Source organism: Crocodylus porosus, unplaced genomic scaffold (genome assembly GCF_001723895.1).
Source record: "Crocodylus porosus isolate Cpor-Errol unplaced genomic scaffold, CroPor_comp1, whole genome shotgun sequence".
NCBI lineage: Eukaryota > Metazoa > Chordata > Crocodylia > Crocodylidae > Crocodylus > Crocodylus porosus.
The window spans coordinates 35254804-35275094 of NW_017728917.1; the positions used below are offsets into that span (position 1 = coordinate 35254804).

The window sequence follows — 20291 nt, forward strand, 5'->3', positions numbered from 1 at the left end:
GTATGTATGTATGTATGTATGTATGTGTGTGTGTGTGTGTGTGTGTGTGTGTATGTATGTATATGTGTGTGTATATACACACACACACACAATCAATACATGAATATAATCAATATATCAGTATCATACAATTACATTTCTGAAACTGAATTGGTATATTTTAATTAAGTTGAATTGCAAATTAACATTATGTTAAGATGTTAACATTACTGTTAAGATGCAGTAAGTATACTTTATGGATGCTGAGAAATGTGGGTGATAGTTCTGTGAAAAATCAATAAAAGTAGGAGCAGGGTAGCATTTTTAAGAATTTAAGGGTTAAATCGTGAAGTACTGCAAGTCCTCTGCTTATGTTTAAATCAATTATTGTAAAAGTTAATGATTTTCCAGTATGTAGAATAAAACTTGGAAATTATCATAAGGAAAATACTTCTTTCCTGCTGTATTAATTTAAAGTACTTTTTAAAGCTTCTAATCACTTATATCTCAATAGTGATATTAGAGAGGAGGTTAAAATAATTGTAAGGTGTTGACTAACATTATTGTTTAATGATTTCTAAGAGTAGTGACTTTGGAAACATTTGAAAATGGTAATGTTTCAGCTGGGGAACATGCTTAGAACCCCTCTAAGCCCCTTAATGCTACAGGAAGTGGAAGATATTTCTTAATAGAGCAGAGAGGTCAGCAGTGGTGTGGTGAGGGTCTGTGGATGGAAGGGGTTCCCTGCAGCCCACATTCCAGCTCTGCAGCCTCCATCTCTTGAACTTCTCCACCCTCCCCACCCTGCCCCCTTGCTGAAATTGGGAGGTAGAGTGGTTTGGGTGTGGGGCAAGGTATACAGGGATAAGTAAGGGTCTGGAGGAGTAGTTGTGGGGATGGGGATGTGGACACCCAGCCCCTGAACCACTAGACCCCTGAGCACTGGATTCACAGGATTCAGTCTGCCAGACTGTCAACACAACTCTTCTTCCTACTGCCTCCCTCCATGGAAGAGCATTGTGGGATTCTGGAGGACCTATGTGTTCTCTAGTTCTGTACATACATAACAAGAAGTGAAACACTTCAAAGTATTACTTCATTTCAAGAGGTACTATATTGGAGTGCTTCAGCTGCTGTGTAATATTACAAATAGTATGTACATTTTACAGCTGGTCCTTTGAAATGTTTAAAAGGCATTTTAAATGTTTCTGTCATTCCTTTTGGTTTGCAACCTTACAGTTTACTTATAAGAAATATGTTGGGCATAAGAACAAAAAATTTCATTTATCTTAGTTACCATCATCTTCAGCCAAAATAGGCTTGAATTTTTTTCTGTAGATTTAAACACGACAGTCTTCCTCTGACTAGTCTTTTGCACTTAAGGTGTGGATAGACTTCACCAGTACAGTGGTTCAGACACCTTTAAAGTACTTCAGAGGGTGAGACATACAAATCTATCTGCACTTTGAGGAACTAAAAGCAGCTGAAAGGTATCAAAAAAGAGCCTGTTTGTATGAGGTACTATTTTGATGCATTTCACTGCTCCTTATGCATGTCCACTGTAGGGAGTGTGGTGGAGAACTCCTCGGCCCTTCAGCATTACACAGTGCTCTATGCTCCTACCCCACACACCTACACAGGGGGAGGGAGGGAGAGCAGAGCACACTGTGAGCACTCTCCCCACCAGAGCCTGATAGAGCCCTGCACCCCCACTTCCCCTCCCCACTGTAGCTGGACCTGGGTAGTCCTTTCACTGCTGTTGGAACTTGAGCTGATGCCAGATCTGGGCCTGGAGCAACGTAAGCCACCATGCCCCCATGGCTGCTGCTGACCTACCTTTTTCCCACACAAGTGGCATGTTGCCAGTAGTACCCAGGTCCCTGCCATAACCCCTAGGCCCCTGCACTGCCAAAATTACACCGCTGCATCCCTCCATTACCAAAGCTGGGGACAAAGTTCTGGCTCTCCAGCCCCCAGTTCTCTTCATACCTCTCCGGCTCAGGGATGGGAGTGCAGGTTCCAGTATCCTGGTTCTGACAGGGGAATGGTACTTAAATAGAGCACAGGTGAGCAGCAGGAGAGCTCTGATATTGTCTCTGCTCCCTGCATCTTGCGGGAAGAGAGGGGAGGGAGGAATTAAGAGCAGTGTTTTTTGTAGTGCTCCAGCTAGGGTGTATGTGTGTCCAGAAGCTAATAACACTACTTTTTTTAATGTTTCCAACCCTGTCATACTTAGGACCATTTCATATGTTACAACATGTCTCTCTGCCCTTGGTTTCTCTGCTCTTGCAGAAATCCTTGCTTTATTAGCTGAGGACATGCTATGAAACAAAATGTGATTAGCAAATCATATGCTAGCTGAAATTATTTTTTGCATTGGATCATACTTGAATAGTCTAGGCAGAGAAATGTATACATTTGTACCTTTCCATTGCCTCGGAGCCTGTTCACAAATAGTTATTAATATTATTGTCTGCTCATAGTACTTGTGAAAAATAAAACCTGATCTTTTTCCACCAAAATAAAGACAGCAATTGAAGTAATTCATAGGAAAATCTAAATGCAATTGGGCTGCATTACATGGCTTTATTTTTTTTTTAATAGTGCCCTGACAAATTGCTTCAAGGAAGCAGATTTTGTTCAGTTAGACCTTGCCAAATAATCATAAATTAACTGCTCTGAAAAATTGAAACCACCTTTATCGTGAGTTTTCATCAGTATACATTTCAGTATTGACTGTCATTGGCTTTTCATTTCTTTCTGTTCGCTATAACTTGTGGTTATAATAAGTTAGAAATTACATATAAAGAAAACAGAATAATGAATGAGTTTCTTCTTAATTTTACTGTTAAAGATAAGGTTAATTATCTATTTTTCTCTGTAGATACAAAAGCGGCATTTTATACACAAAGGCAATTACAGACATTCATTTTCTGCTGGGAGAAATTGTCATTCTCTTGGTAGAAACCACAAGTGTACAGACACCAGCTTTTTTTCCAGAGCAGAATTGGCCCTTCTTGGAAAAAAGAAGCCCAGCTATTAACTAAAAATGTCCCAGGTAGAAATAATTTCCAGGAGAGTTTCTTCTAGGAGAATGAACATCTCCACACTTTTTGTCATGGCTTAATTCGTCATGGGAACCAGGAGCAGTGAAGCTATGGAGAAAGGCTCCTTTTCTTTCCAGAGACCAAGGTTACCATGGTTTGAGGGGGGGGGGGAGGGGCGGGTCCCCAGAGTCCCTGAACTAAGGAAGCAGCAGGGCTTTGTTCCATCTCTTCCTCTACTCAGCTTCTAGGCACCAGGAGTCAAGTGCAGAGAGTAGTGCCCCCTCCCTGCTTCTCACTCCCTACCTTACGAAGGCTGCGAGTAGCTTTGCCCTAACAGTTCTAGTCCCCCCAGGAACAGAAGAACTGGAGTAACTCATGCTTTCCCCAGACCAGGATTACCCTGGTCTTGGAAAGGTGCAAAGAGCATGGAAGAGTTGTTGCAGACTGAACATCTGCGCTTCTCCTTCTCCTGAAATTATTTCTACCAATGGGAACTTACCACCAATAGAACTGAATTTTTATACATGGCTAAATTTTGTAAACTGAGACTGTAGAACATCTGTTTTCTTTACTGTAGATGAATCTGTAACAGCTAAAACGTTCATGAATAGATTCCTTAAAAAATCATTTAGATCTGCCAAACTTTAATTTGTTGTTCAGTAACCAAGTGCAACTGGAAAGATTATAACTGTGCAAAAGACAGGATGTTTTCCATTACAAATGAACCAGAGTCCTTTTTTAAAAAAAATGACTATGTTGGTTATTTAACTTTGATTCGAGAATTTGGCACTTTTACAAATGATTTGTTATCCATTTTATTCAAAGACACTATATAGCACATAATGGTTCCTCTTAAAGCAGAGTTAGGCAAAATACGGTGTGTGGGCCAGATCCAGCCTGTCAAGGGATTTTGGCCAGAGGTGGGTCCCTTGAGCCAAGCGCAGGAGGCAGCCTGAGCTGTGGTGTTTGCAGCTGGTCCCACTGCCTCTGGGTTGGTGTGACAGCCAGGCTCTTTGCCCAGCTGCTGCTGTCACTCTGCTCCACATCTACCACTGCTATCTCATTTGCCTGGCCAAGCGTGTGCTGCCTGCTGGGGTCCCAAACAGTCTCCACGGAGACCTGGCACATCCAGTGGTAGGTGCAGTGCAGATGGGTTGGGGCTAGATAGGACCAATCGCTTCCTCCCCCTGCCAAGCCAGGCTGGGTCAACACCCCCTCACCCCGCAACAGCTCACCCAGACTTCTTAAGTGGCCCTCAAGTCCAAATAATTGCCCACCCTTGTCTGAGAATTTTGATCTTTGCTTTTGTTTAGTTTTTTTTATTTCTTTACAGTAGCTACAACTGACTGTTCATTGAGATTTTACATACTTAATAAAGATACTGTAGAAGAGCAGAATTATCTTCCACAGCCAACTCTCTGAATATAGTGCATTCTGTTAATATTGTTTTTTTATTCTAAACTCTTCCTTTAATTGCCTGTCTTGTCTACATACTAAAGTAAAAGACTGTTAAGGAAATCCACATGCACTAGAACAGGGGCAGGCAATTATTTTGGGCAGAGGGTCACTTACTGAGTTTTGGCAAGCCATCAGGGGCCGCATGATAGGCAACCCAGGGAGATGAATATTAATTTTCTAAATATTTTAGGGGCCCTGCAGGCTGGATAGAGCCCCTGGGCTGCATTTTGCCCACCCCTGCACTAGAAGACCTGTAAGAAGCTAGGAAAATACTTGTAATTTTAAGTGGTGTTATAATAACTGCTTTGTATTCCAGATGCTACTTAGAACTTGTGTTACAGCTTGTTCAGAATCTGCTATACCTGGGTAGGATGCCCCAGAGAGTCATAGTTACCTGCTCCTCCTAGCTGACTGGACCCACAAAATCCCATCCTAGTGAAGTTTGGACAAAATATTCTGTGGAGATGGGACTATAGTAATAATACGTTAAGGCAATATTTTCCTCCCTTTTCTCACCCCACAGCAGATTTGTATCACTGCCATTCCAGTCATTGAAGTCACCCTTTCTTTGCTTGCATTACTGGAAGGGATTATTCAGTTGTCTTGTAACACTGATATGTTTAATTTTAACTCAGTAGTTCTTTATTACAATTCTCTCATTTTAATGTTAACATTGATATTCAAAATTAAAACCATAGATAGAATTTTCAGTTGACTTCAATGTTGGCATAATTCTGTTTCTGTATAATGTCCATGGGATTTTACCATTTATTTCAGTGGGAAATGATTAGGCTAATGTGTGTTTTTTGGAAAGTACCTAGAAAAATCACATTGTATTATAATGTGAGATTTAGTTTATGGCTGCTAATCACAGATTTTTTTTTATTTGGGAACAGGGAGGATGTTAGGAAATTTGCTTTATGGTCATTTAAAGTTCAGAGAAGTTTCTTCTGAAGTGCTTAAAAGCTTAAGTGCATCTTCAGTCTTCCCTAGCAAAGAAGTATGCAACACAGTATCTGGATGCTGTGTATGTAACACAGAATCTGGATGCTGTAAGGAGCAACATAGCCCTCCCAGCTCAAGATGAAGTGTAGCAAATTACATTTAGGTTTATTATTTTCAGTTACCTACATATTTTCAGTTACCTGAATCAAAAGTAAAAAGCTTACATAAAGTGAGGTGAGTCCTTTGAGATCATTCTCTTTGACTTCTTTAATTTTGTTATTTTGTAGGTCTATCATGCGAGTATCAAGTGGAATATTGCTTGGTATTGAGGTCAGACCTGTTTAGTATGAGAAAATCAAAAACATATACATTTTATATATCTGAGAACAACCTTACATGTCAAACAGAAAAATACTTTTAGAATGTAAGTGTAGCATTTTTGGACCGTAGGACTCCAGTGGTAAGGATAAGAAGAAATCACAGCAGCCCTATGATAGTTCTGTGAATGTAATATTTGTTTATGGAGTGGGTAATTAAATGAGGAAGAGATGTTTGTATGGATAGTCTGAGCATGGGCCATCCTTCCTGGATTTCCATGAGGGGAAGATTCCCAGCCTACACAGTATCTGAGATGCAGGTGCTAATGCTAATGTTCTGTCACATATTGTGTCATAATTAATTATTTTAAATATAAAATCTGTGTTTCTGGTCCTTTTCAATTTAATAAATCTGTTTTGCAACCTGTAACAGGGTATCCAATAACCACAACAACACTTGTAACAGATTGCAAAAACAATTCATTACCCTAATGAGAAAATATATTTAAAATAGGATTCTACTTTCACTTTTCAGTTACTTATTGAAATGCTACTATTTTGTCACATTTTATGGACTGGTTGCAAATTTGTAGGTTTGAGAGTTGAGAGTTATGCTTACTAGTGAAAGATATTCCAATTCAGTTGTTTATAGTTATTAAACATTTTGTTTAATATAGTTAAGACCTCAGAATAAAAGGATGGCACCTTCTACTTAATCTTTAAGTAATGTACATGCCATCTGATTCTTTGCAGAATTCCTATAGGTATTAAGAATTGTTGTGAGTGATAGATTTTATTGGACCAACTGATAGACATAGTTAAGGTTTTGGGTATCATTCTGTCCTTTCTCAGACCTGTGGGAGAGAAGAAGACTCAATGGAGCTAAATAGCAGATATTAGTGTTGTTGTTGGTTACTTTTGGTTATTATTGTTACTAGTTGTGTTAATACATTTTTAGGAAGAAATTGCTTTCTTCTATTTATTTTGAATATGAGACGTGCTAGATATTACCTTTTTAGTTTTTGTATTACTCTTTGTATCCAAAACAATTTTAGCTTTTTACTCGTTGTATTATAAAGTATATCGAAGTGATGAATTTAATGCAACCAATGTTATATTAAAATGATACAAAAGTAAATCATTAGAATAAGTTTCCTATTAAATGGATATCCCTGTTAAACAAAGAAAGTATCATTCATATTTGTTTTTGTTAAGCATGGTTACATTTCTTTACATAGACAGGAAGACCTTCAAGGTGCACAGGCAAATGTGTCTTAAACCTTTGCATACTATATTGGGTTTCTTGAGACCTTAAGATAATGCAATTTTCTATACTAAAGATGTTCCAAATATTAGTTAATCCTTTTTTTAAAAAATCAAGAGTAAATTCCTCAATTTAGTAGAGTCTCTGAATTTTGGTGTTGTGTATTACACTAAAAATAAATTATTTTGGCTTTAATACTTGTGCAAATGCTGTTCTAAGTTTGAACTTTATAAAACTGCAACAGTCGGGTCACATTTTGTGAATAGGATGTTGCAGTAATCGAAAGAGGAGATGAGCACCTGGAACTGTTTTAGCTGTGTGGATTTGATAAGAAATACTGACCTTATAACTGTTAGAATCAGTAGGATTTTGATGTTTGTTGAATGTTAGATTCTAGACACACTTATTGATCAAAGATGACAAGGGAAAGAGTCTAGGAGGTATTAAAATATAGTATTTCAAATGAGAGTTGTATATAGCACTTTCAATGACTTTAGCAAGTGAAAAAGTCTAAAGAGATGGGACAGTAGCTGGAGAGGCAAATGGGAACAAGAAAAGGTGTTTTATAGCACACATCTGAGGTGTTTTAAAGCACACATCTGAGCAGGCTCAATTAATTGGGCCTTCTGGAACTTGCTAATTGGTGTGCTCCAGCAGCCTCTGTGTCACATGTATTCAGCATCCTTGCCCTTCAAAATGACAGCAGAGCTTTTGTTAAAGTGCCTCTGCTACCATTTTGAACTGCAGGACACTGAATATATATGACGCTGTGAGCACTTTAATTAGAATGGGTCTTGGAGCCACTCTAATTAAAGCACCCCTCCCTTCACCCCCAGCACATGTAAAGATGCCCTCAGAGACTAAACCATGTTTGTACTGTGGAAAGAGAAATCCAGAGAAGAGCGAGAGGCTAAGGAAAAAGGAGAATTTGGAGCAAGTGAAATAATGAGAGAGAATGATAGGTAGTTGCAAGGCAAATGGAGGAGTTAGAAGGTGAGAGAAGATGTGAAACTTTGCGTTCGTGACAAGGAAGAAGAAGAGAATTATAAGAGTGGAAGAAGTAAGGGGAAGCAAAAATGTGTATGGGGTTAGAAAAGATGCATTGAATTTTATCAGTTTTTTTTCTCATATATAATGAAAGAGTTGGAAGCAGTTGTTAGTATAGGCTAGGAGAGTTGAACAAAGTCACTTGTGTTTGAGGACATGGAATAGAATTAGGTTGGAGATGTAGAGTTTTTAAATCATTAAGATGGCAGAAATGAAGGAGGAAAAAAAACAGATTTATAGTGGAAAACATCAGTTTTGTAAGGTTCTAGCTAGAGAGGCTGTGGGGCACAAGGAGGAGCAGACAAGTTATATATTGAAGAGGAGCCAGGCTTGGGGTTGGTAAGTCAGGCTTTACTATGGGAGAGGGAGTAAGGGCAAAGTGTAGAGAGCATTTCTCTGGTAACTCAAATATAAGGCAATTGAATATAAGATGACCTGACAATCCTTAGATTCTATATATGGAAAATGTATACATTTGTTAAAAATTTCCAGGTATGGAATCTAATTATTGCAAGTTTGCCTTGAGTTTGTCCCCTGCAGGGAAAATACAGCAGCTACAGCAGGGGAAATAAATCTGGTGTGTCAGGTAGCCTCCCCCCCACAACTTCTTTTCCCACAGCCTCTCCCCCCCCCCCCTTCTTACTGTCAGACCCTACTCATCCTGAACAGATGCAAGTGAGTGGCAAATTTGAAAACATCTTAAAATAAACATTGTATGGTTATTTGCCTATAGGTAAATTATTATAGGTACCCATAAACTTAGTTCATCCAGAATTGATGCAGGTTACCTATTTTGGAACTTCAGTAGGTTTTAGCACAGGTGCTCCATAAGCACACTTTTAAGCAACACTATTGTACCTACTTATATATAGTACAAACTGTGCATGATATTAGTCTAAAGCCAAAAAGCTCATGATTTACCATATGGTTCATTGGGCTGGGCCTCAGCAGTCAACAGTGTCAGCACTCATAGAAGACAATATTAGCCTGATTTTGAGGTAGCCATTGAACAGGCCTAACATACTCTGAGCATGGAAGCTGAAGTCATCAAGAGTGAGATTTGAAGCTGTGGGAAATGGGAGGAGAGGGGAAGTGATAAAGCCAGGAGCCAGAGTCTGAGAGGGAGGCTGTTTTGGTGGCTGGTAGATAACAGCAACATGAAGGGAGAGAGGAGAGAAAGAGTTGAATGCAGTAGTCTTCAAAAGAGGAAAAACAGTGGGAAGGGGAAGAGATTTGGGTATTGAAAATGACAGGTGCAGGAGAATTGAAAAAAACTTGTGCCTACACTGATCTGGTTCAGGTGAAAGAGTAAGAATGACTAACTGCAGAAGCATTAGTAGATGAAAGGTTATGCATCTCTGGTATGGATATGGAGTAGACCTTTTAGAGATGAGGAGAGAAGATGAAAGAAGAAACATATGACCAAATTTTTAGAAATGGTAGTTCGAGGAAATAGCAGGGATGCATGTGAAAAATGAAGAGGACCAGGTGGAGTAAGAGACAAGGTTGGAATAAATGTCATTAGAGCAGAATTAGGACAATATGAATATGAGACCTATGAAAAGGGGAAGGGGAGCAGCCAGTTAGTGAGTATTTAGAAGGGGTAGGGGTACCAAAGAAAGAGACATAGAGCCAGCAGTGGAAAGGAAGGTCAAAGTATAAAGGGAGAAACTTTCTCTTTCAGAAAGTTATATTGAGGTAAGATTGAAAGAAGACAGAGGATAGAGCTGCGTTAGTCTGAAGTCAGGGTGGATTTGCACTTTATAGATTAACTCCGGTGTGTCAAACATATGGCCTGCAGGCTGAATCTGGCCCCTGGAGCCCCCTGTGTTGCCTCCGTTCTGAGTTGACCCAAACTGTTTCTGCAGGCAGGGCCTGAGAACTGTGCTTCAGCTAGTGCTTGTTCCAGCCACCCTGGGAACTACACTGCACATGGAGCCTGCCCCAGGGTCTCCAGGACATGCCCTGCATGTGGCTCTGCTCCCATCAGTCTGGGGCCTGTGCTGCCCATGGTGCCCGCAGGTGCCACATGTAATACCGGTCCTAGACTGACTGGAGCAGGGGCTGCATGTGGTACAGTTCTGGACCAGCTACTGGGCCACTGCATGCAGTGTGCTATGCATCACAGCACTCACTGTAGCTCAATGGTCTTCAGCCTTTTTAAGTAGGAGGTCACCTTTGGCATTTAAAAGCAACCCAAGATCTCCTATATGCTGGCATGCCCCCACAGCAAGTAAGTCTGTGGGCAGGGAAGGGCAGATTGAGGCAGAGGGAGTAAAAATTTATTTGGGGGCGCATCCCACCCAACTGGGGCCCTGCTCAACTTACTCCTACTCCTGTCTGTCACTGTGGGGGCCTTGATCTAGCCCTGCCCCTTCCCTCCCCCACAGACTGCCCTGTTGGGCTGGGGCATGCATGTGCATGCACGCAGGCACTCACCTCCCCACACCAGCCTTGGATCAACTCCAAGGGGCTCTGAGATCTACTGCAAGAGGCTCCAGAATCTACTTGTGGGTCAAGATCCACCACTCTAGGTACTCCAGGATTTATGCTACACACAGCATCAATTCCAGCCACTCCAGGGTCCTCAGCACCTGCCACTTCAGGACTTGCACTGCATGCGGCAAAAATCCCAGAATGGGGACTGCAGGCACTACATCCAGTATGGGGGTGGGGAGGAAGTCTGGGGTCCTTGCGGCCACTGGTCCAGTCTGGCTCATGGACCAGTCCTGGTCATTCATCTGCCCCACAGAACCAGATAAGATTGCCATCCCTCAATTAATTAAATCAAAGATTATAGCATAAGCATTCATGTGCCCTACCTCACTTTAGAGATCACAGTATGTGATGAAGTGACTACAGATTAGCTCACTAAAGCTAGTATTATACAGTAATGCTCTGATTTAGTTAGTCTATAAGGTACAAGATTGAAACAAGCCATTGACCTTGAATTATTATATATATAAAGCTCTAACAAATATTTACTTGGACAGGAACCATGTTCATTTTACAGATTCTGATCCTTATGAACTGTATTATATAACCCTTAATTAATTTATTTACACAAATAAATAAATGACAACGTCATTAACTTATTTTCCTTTGGTCAAAATGGAATCATTATAAATATTCAGCTATATTAGTCTCCACTTAACCAGCTAGTATCCCTTCCGTGCTCTTGCACTGCACTTTCCTTGTGATTGATTTTTGTAGTCTCTTTGTCCCACATTTTCCTTGTAATTTCCTTGTGATTGATTTTTTTTGTAGCCTCCTTGTCCCGTGTTTTCCTTTCCTCTTGTTATTTGATCCACCACTCTGTGAAATACTTTTGCATATAGCTTTTCTTTGAGAGAGGGGAGTGTGCAAGACACTGCATATTTCTATCCCTGCATACTTTGGTATATCTCTTATTTGAAGTAAAGGCAGTATCAGAATATAGAACCTGCCTCTCTGAAGTTGTATGAACATAAGATTATTTTATGAAGATTGTTCTCTTATTCTGTGGAAGTGTATATCAGTTATGTCTCATCATTTCAATAGTCCTGTTTACAGATGGGAAAACATTTATTTGTGTAAATTAATATATTGATTTACCACTGCCTTTCTGTAAGCTGAATTCCTTACCAACCGAAGCTAAAAAAAAATACAAGTAAACATCAACAACAATTAGTTGATATTCTTTAGAAATGTTTAAAAATAATTTATCATCCATCTTCCTGAAAGCTGCTGTTACTTTGCCTCTCAAATGAAGGTTTTACTCACAAATTCATTGTTCATTGAACATTTTCTGAAGAATGTTTTCAGTGTAAAAAAGTAGATTTTTACCTAGATCAGAGCAATGGACAACTCTCATGTAGCACTGGCATCCAAAAGGGCATACTGGAAATATATCAAAAGGAATGAGTGGTAGAATTGGTTCTCTAGTTGGAAATAGAGAGTTATTGTTGTCATCATCATCTGCATCTTCCATGTCTTGAAGCATGATGTTCTTTAATGTAAAATATGAAGGGCCAATGAGAGGTTTAGCAGAGCATAAAGCGAAGAAGAGAAGCAGCACATATTCTTTCATGTCTTCTCAAGGAGGATAACCAATCTTTGAAAAAATTAACAGAATATAGCTGAAGTTAGAAAGTGTAAAACTATAAATAACTGCATTATACCGTTAGCTTAACTCACTTAATTCCTGAACTCTTTGGCCATAATCAGAGAAGCTCTTGTTTGAAAAATGCTCTGGAATTGTTGATGCTCATGCCACATTTCTGTAGTTTATTGAGCTCAGTTAAGAAGTTAATTAGATTTAATTAGTTAATTAGATTTTGAAATACAATACTACTGGCTCTAAACTTCTAAAAAAAAGATAATATAGAAGAGCTCCATAATAAAACTTCTTACAAGGACTTGGAATTGCATCCCAGTTTACCAGAGGGAACAAGTTTTTAAAACTTGGCTATGTATGTATAATTGTATTGTTCAGGACAAAATCAAATTATTAATTGATTTATTGGTATATAAAATGTAGCCATTAAAACTCTCTAAACTTCTGCTGATGTTTGAAAAATAAAACATACAGTTAGCTGAGTTTTCAGTTGCCAACCATAAAAGACCCCTTTTAACACTGGAATGGCATATAAGGAAACATGATCTTTGCGACAAGGGCCTATATGGTATAGGTTTGCCTGGATTACAAACTTCAGTTGTATCTGAAAATGAACTGAAGCCAACAGCATATTACTTGGAACTGATTTAATATGCATCTGTTTATGTGTTTTACTGTACAGATTGATTTAGGGCAGTGATTCTAAACCTTTTTAGACTCCAGGCACCCCTCAGAAAATGCCAGCTCTCATATTTTACTCATTTTTGACTGGAAAAATAATGGAACGGTTCTTTTGTAAAGAACTCAGACCACCAGACATCAGAATTTTTGAGACCAAAAGAATTTCTGTTTACAATTTCTTGGTTTATCTTGTGGACTATACAGGTGTTTGCACACCTAATGTCTCTAATATCGCGTAGCATCCTGTGGGACCCTTAAAAGGATTTTGTGGCACCCTGGTGGAGAATCACTGATCTAGGGACTCCACATAGACAGCAGAGGTTTTGCCGACAAAGTATGTGCTCGATACCATTAATGTGAGCAATAGTGTAGCATTAACTATAACTTCAGAGTCTTCTTGGTCTAGTTCCATGTGGCAGTACAGTCTAGAAGTCAGAAAGATGTTGAATCAGTTGAACTACCTTTGCGTCAGAGAAATGATTAGGAAAATGTCAATTAAAAAGAATATTTTTATCCATAGCTATTTAGAAAACCAAAAGAAGTCACAAGTTCCCTACCACCTCAGAAAAGTCTTCTCTCACAGAAAATAGAAACACAGTATCTTACTGTGCCTATGAATATTATGCCATTCATCTTTTTGTGGTATACTTACTATTAGAGTGCTCTTACCCACACTGCTTCATTAATCATTAGGGCAACGGTTTTTAACTTTTTTAGAGTCAGGGCACCTCTCTCTAACTTTTTTGAATTTGGCAGCAACTCAGCTGAGAGCCACTGTTGTGCTGCTACAACTTACCTCATTGGTTCTCAACTAGGTCCATGAGGAAAGGCTGAAAAAAGACAGGGTTACTTAGTCTGGAAAAGAAAAGACTGAGGGGACTGACTTTGATAACAGTTTTTAAAGACCTAAAGGATAATTACAGAGAGGATGCAGATATTCTTTTCTCTGTGGCTGTAGGGACAGTACTAGGAACAGTGGTTGCAAAATTGAACAAAGGAAATATAGGTTGGGGATTAGGAAAAATTTCCTTATTATGGGTGCATCCAGATGTACATGGATGTTTGGTTCCCCAGGGACAAGTAGCAGCAGTGCACCCTGGTGCATGACACGTTACCCCAGGGGTGGTAGGGGAGGCTATAGCCAACCTCCCCTTACCTGGGGGCCTCCTGGATGGCAACCATGGCTGTTCCTGGGGTGGGGTGAATTGGGGTGACTGCCCTGGGCCCTGCACTTTGGGGGGCCATGCAGAGCTGGGCGGAGCAGTGCCTCCGCATCCAGCCTCTTGCTACCCCCCCCCCATCACTGTTGCTGATGGCGATGGCTGCTTCTTTGGCTCTGGGATCAGAGAGAGAGCGGGGTTCTGCATGGACTGATTTGCCCCAGGGCCCCACACCCTGCTCAGGTTGCCTCTGCTGGCAGCTGCAGCCCATCTCCAGACAGCCTGGCTTTGCTTTTTAGCAACAAATGCAGCCCAAGCATGCTCTGCTCCGGTTTTTCTTTTCGTGGTTATTTTTTGACCGGTGGATATCCAGGGATCAAAAATACCCACAGGAAAAAAATACAGAGTAATGTGCACTTGGGCAGTGTGGCCTTGCAGTGCAGAGAACACCAGACTGTGGTATGCAGTGCTGCAAACGTGTTTGTGGTGCAACCATGTTTGTCTGGACATGCCCTATGAGGGTGGTCAAGCTTTTCAATTGGCTACCTAGAGAAGTTGTGGAATTCTCAAACATTTACAAGAGCAAGTTAGACAGATATTTAGTTGGAGTGGTTTAAAACAGGGTAAACCTTATAGACTTTTGGGGACAGGCAGCACAGTGGCAGTAAGACAGGGAGCAGAAAGCAGAACATCAGGTCAGGCAGGAACCACAGGGTAGGATGCAGAACACAAAAGAGTACCTTGGTCAGGGTGCACAAAGCAGGGAGTAGAAATGTGAGCAGTAGATCCAATATGGAAAGGTATCATAGTGACTCTTGGGGAAGGCTTGGGGCTAATTTGTTGCAACTCTGCCAGAAAGTTTGCCTCCCCACCCCTGTTATAACCTAAATCAGAAATATATACACTTTTGTAAGCAACGGCTTGCTTCAGCAGATGCTGTGAAGGGACTGCAAGAAGCAGAACTTCTAAATTAAAAGCAGTATTTACTATTCACTGGGTTGTCTAAACAAGATGCTTTGCTGCACAGTAGACTGATCTACTGCATAATAAAGCATCAGTGTCTACATGTGCGCACCATTTACTGCAAGGAAGTTAGTCAGTTGCACAGTTAGCTACTACCTATAAATACAGGTAGCAAAGTAACCATGCAGTAAATACTGTGCAATAACACATGTAGACGCTGCCTAGGAGAAAATTTGCTCCCGGTCACCCTAACACCAGGAGACCACAGGGAATGATAAACTCCCCCAGACCTGATGCTGTTCAGCTCCCAGCTCCTCCTAATAGCACCTGGATGGGGTAGCTCTCTGCCTCCCCCTCTTCTCCCCCAGGAGCTGGAAGCTGAGCAGCACCAAGACCATAGGCAACTGGTAGGGGGGGCATGTGCCCCCCCCCAACAGGACTTTGCCCTCCCTGATGTCCAACGCTGATGCTGTCAGCAGGGCTAGTGCCCCCCTTGACAGGGCCACCGCTGCCATCAGCAGCTTCTGTGTGTGGTCACCAGCCCTGTCCCTGCCACCAATGCTGCTAGTGGTTTCTGTGGGTCCTCACCAGCCCTGCCCCCACCCAAAGTAAGGTAGAAGTAGATCGGTTCCCAACAAGGGGCAGGTGTAGATGTGCTCCCAAGGAAGGCTTACTGCACAGTATTGTACTGTGCAGTAAGTCTTAATAGCACATGTAGACGTGCCCAAAGAGTAGGAAAGGGGGAGGAAAGAGGAGGGCAGGATTAGGTGAATGAATCTCAGATGTTATAATCCATATTATTTTGGTCTAGTAATGATGTGGTCTGGATTGCTGAGGGAGCACAGCTGGCATTTGAGTCTGTTGCCTTGATGAAAATAGGAATTAGATAGTTGTTTGCTGGAGACATGCCATTTGAAGTTGCAGGGGGGCGTTTGTAATCTAACAGTTATTTGACTCCCATGGCTACCTTGAGATGATTGTCATTTTCCAGGAGGAGTTGGGGGTCATTAATAATGTGTCTGAAGTGTTCAAGTTGAGACCTGTTGGTGACAAACAGAGGGATTCTGTTGTCTTCGTCCCAGGGTTGTTGGTATTGTAGCAGGTTTAGAGTGGGGTCTGAGTCTGGCTCTGTTAATTTGAGTTGGCTATGGCTTTAGAATTGTATTGCAAGTGTAGGAATCCTTGCTTCAGATCCTTAAGCATGCATCCTGGTCAGTGGGATCAGAGAAAATATGGCTGTAATGTAGAGCTTAGCTGTAGAAGATGGTTTTAGTGATATGTTTAGGTAAAACTAGCTGCTGTGGAGGTCACTGTAGCAGTTGATTGTTTTTCGATACAATGTGGTGGTGATGTCGCCATTGGAAACTTTTACCATGCTTTCTAAAAACTGAATTTGTTGGTTGGAGTATTCGAGAGTCAGTTTGGAGATGTGGAAGTTAAGTCATGGTGGAATTTCTCTAGAGTATTTAAAATTTCTTTCTGTAAAATTGGGATTTTTTTCTAAGCAAGTTATCTGGGTTCCTGGGAGGTGAAGTACTGATGTCATCATTATATGGACACATAGGAAGGAATCTGTAGAATCTCTTCTGTTGCAAAGTACTCAGAGGGCACCTATATGCACAAAGAAGCTGCTCTGAGGCACTGGAATTCCAGCGCCTAAGAACAGACTCAATCGAGTCTGTGGAAGCGTGGCAATTACCAGACGTGGCAGTGATTTAATTAGAGCAACTCTTAGAGCCACTCTAATTAAAGCGCCACCGTCCCACCCCTGGGCCATGTGTGAAAGTGCCCAGAAAGACCACAACGGAGCAGAATGTTTTTAACACTATGGATCCCTATTTAAAATCTCTAGGTTTATTTTATGAATTATATCTGCACACCTGACAATGCCAGCATTGCATGGCATGCTAGGTTACCCTTGAAAGGAGCTCAGAGCACTCCAGAGTTCTGCATCACACTGGTTGAGAATCACCGAGTTAGTCTGTTGGATGCATACCTACCCTGCTTTCCACCTGATTTCAGACTAACATGGATAACTACCTCTTCCTGTGATGGTTTAGACAGGCATGATACTGTTGGAGTAGATGACCTCATGAGGTCCCTTCCAGGCCAACTTCCCTATGATTCTATTTAGTCCAAAAAGCATCTAGTAGGATGTTGCTCCAGCCCTTCCAATATATGACAACCACAAAGCATCCCCTAATAACATTACAAGGTTAGGGTGCTTCTCCAATAAAACTTAAAATGTAGTTCAGTGAATCATGCCTTTCTCTAGCATGTATTTAAGTGGAATACACTCAACTACTGTCCATCCGACAGGTATTGTAACCAAATTAAAAACTCAAAAGGGAGAAGGAGGATCAAGGCACAAAATTCTAAAGGTTGTAGCCAAATAGTTGACATTTTATTCAAGGACTGCTAAGACCGATGAAGATCCTGGTTTTCTCTGTTTAAAATCCGAAACTCTGTAATTAAAAAATTCTCTGATTTAAAAACCCCGAATCTGCATTTTTCTGCAATTTTAAAATGAAATGCTAAAATATATATAGGTATCAGTTGAACACAATGTTTTATTGATATATTTATAATTTTAAAGCAATTTGGAAGTCTACCAGTGCCTCAATCATGATGATAAAAAAAATTATAAATACCTATATATTTTGGCATTTGATTTTGGTATTTTTATCGTGGTAAATTAGATCGGTCCCCCTGTTGCTTTGTGGTGCTGAGCAGTCCTGATATGCCAATGACCTGCCCCTACTCATGCTGTTGCCCCTCACTCCCAACCACAGCCCCCCCACCCCCTCATCCCTGCCAGTGTCTCTCACTCACAAACCACAATCTCCCACTCCCCTTCCAGCCCTGCTGGTGCCCTAACCCCCAACTCGCAGCCCCCTGGCCCTGCTGGTGCCTCTCACTCCCAACCCACAGTCCCCCACCCCCCAAGCCCTGCTGGTGCCCCTTGCTTCTGACCCACTGCCCCCTCCCCCCCAGGCCTTGGACCTCCAGTGTGTGAGGAAGGATGTGGTTGTGTGGAGGATGGACGATGTGCTATAAGCAACACAGAGGGGACAGTGGGCACAGAGACACAGGTAATGTGTTAGGAGAGCAGAAGGGCATGTGTCCTTCCAGATTTCTGTGCCCACAGTGGGGCATAGAGCTGCAGCCTTGCTGGACCAGCTCCGGACAGGAGCCACCTCCATGGCCCAGTGAGCAGGACCTAGTGTGGGAGGGAGCACTGCACTGCCATGGCTGCCAAGGTGAGTTACCCCCTGCCGACCTGTCAGCAGCAGGGGGCACAACTGCACACTGCTGCACCTTACCTTGGTGGCCGCAGCAGCTCAGCACTGTCCCACACCAGGGCCTGCCTTCTGAATAGCATCATTAGCTACTACACAGAGCATGCACACATGCATGTGGTGTCCCCTGCCCCTTGTGTTCTGCTCCCTCTGGCTGCAAGCAGCTCCTTATAGGAACTCTGCCAGCCTGCAAGGGGAAACCCACACTTTCACATGATTTTATTCTTTAAAGGAGAAAATCCATGTTTTGCTCTGTTTTCCATGGCAAACAGAAAACCCAGATCCCTGCTGATGATCATTGCCTATCATCTTTTGCCTAAAGCAACATTGCAGCTACTGAAATATCCTAGTGTGGGTTTGTAACTTAGTGAGCAAAGATTTATGGCCAATGGTATCAAAAGGGTGAGCATGGAGGGCTATGCTCTCCCCTTTCTTAAAAATGAGATAATTAGCTAGTGAAGCTAAATAATCTTATTTTTTGCCCAGGTTAAAAAGCGTGGGTCAGGAAAATTGGAAAATTTAATTTTGTTTCTTTATGGACTGTTTAGTAATCCTACTCATAAAAACTAATGGTCAAAAAAATGAGTAAACATAATTTTCTGAGATTTGCTTAACTGCCCATTTAAGAGAACTTGTACCTTTTCCCCCCAAAAAGACAGTAGCTTAAACCACTTAAACCTTAAACCACTTTACTGAAAACAACACAAAATTCTATGTGCTGAGTCCATGTCTGGAGCTCCTTCTGGTTCAAATGAGAAACCTTATAGCAACATTGCCCCCCCACCCTAATCAATTAGTTGTTTTTCTAGGAGAATATGGATGGCTGTATATCATAGTAATGGATTATTTAGACCAATGGTCTTCTCTCTGACAGTAGACATTAGCAGATGCTTCATAATAGATCATTTTTGAGTAGTAGTTATGAAGTGGTGTCTACTATTGATACAGATCAGATACTGTGCAGTTAGCTCATTTTTTTAAGAACCACTCAGACTGGCTCACTGAGGAAGAGGAAGAAATCTTCCATGGTGAGTGAAAAGTATTTAATAGTTAGAAAATACAAACTATTTGGATTAATCAACCACATAAAAGGTTTCTGCTGATCAAGATTTTGTAAATGTATGAGCTGATAAAGGTGAGATAATGGATTTTCTCTCGAGTATTAGCTGTGATATAGAATTCTAAAAATCTGTACCATTTTTACCCAGAATATGATGTTCACCACTGGCTCTCTAGTTTCATTATTGCAGATTTTATGTAATGTAGGTCTAATATACCCTAAAGCGTTACCTGCGACATTGTGGATATCAGGAGAACAATTTGAAGGACAAACAATAGTGATACAGAGTTATTATCAAATTATTGTTAGCATTTTTAGAAGTCTGTCATACAACTGAAAGCCAGTTTGGTTCAACATTCTTAGCAGGTAAAAAGGGTTCTCCTCTCCAGGACTGGGGACAGCACTGGAATATAGGAGGCTATATTTTGGCCTTCAATGTTTACTTACTATGAGACTTAATTCGGGAAACAGGTGTATCCTGCTGTATACCATTGTATATAACCCAAGAAGGACTGTTGTAAACTCTGTTGTGCATATCCTGTTTATAAATTAATCTCTGTTTGAGATGTCATTTCTTTCAGGAAATGTTGGACGGATGTAAATTCTTGTTTCATCACCTAATTAAGTGCTTGTTTACCAGTTTATGGCTGAAGAATCTCTTAGTGCAGGCATTTTGCCATTGGTGCTTTTCTTATTATGGGAAAACATGGTTTTGCTTAAGTTCCACTTCTGTGTTTTGTTTCTTTAGATTTGCTTTATGAGACTCTTTTATCATTTGTCTGAAATAGGGTTCTTTGTACTGAGAGAGAGGGAAGGAGTTGGGCAGGGTGGGGCTGCTAACCCAGCTGGGGTGGTGCGTGGCACTTAGGGTCCAGGGTCAGAATGCATGGCCACAGGGAGGGGAGTAGGATGGGGTCACGGGTGGCTCATCCAAAGGATGGGGATGGGCTGGCTCCATGCTGCTGTGCGCACTTC

General features: G+C 41.2%; 1 protein-coding gene across 2 annotated transcripts in view; it reads right to left on the reverse strand.

Moving 5' to 3' along the window:
- ASPN (asporin) overlaps positions 1-20291 on the reverse strand; it is a 50186-nt gene that overhangs the window by 23771 nt on the left and 6124 nt on the right. Inside the window, exons 2-3 of one of the 2 annotated variants that reach the window (XM_019537058.1) lie at positions 11883-12045; positions 5654-5766 (exon numbers count right to left, since the gene is read on the reverse strand). In XM_019537058.1, coding sequence (XP_019392603.1) covers positions 5654-5766; positions 11883-12039 — 270 coding nt within the window. In that variant the 5' untranslated portion in view covers positions 12040-12045. Of the gene's footprint in view, positions 1-5653; positions 5767-11882; positions 12151-20291 lie in introns of both variants that reach the window. The other variant, XM_019537057.1, reaches the window with a different exon arrangement.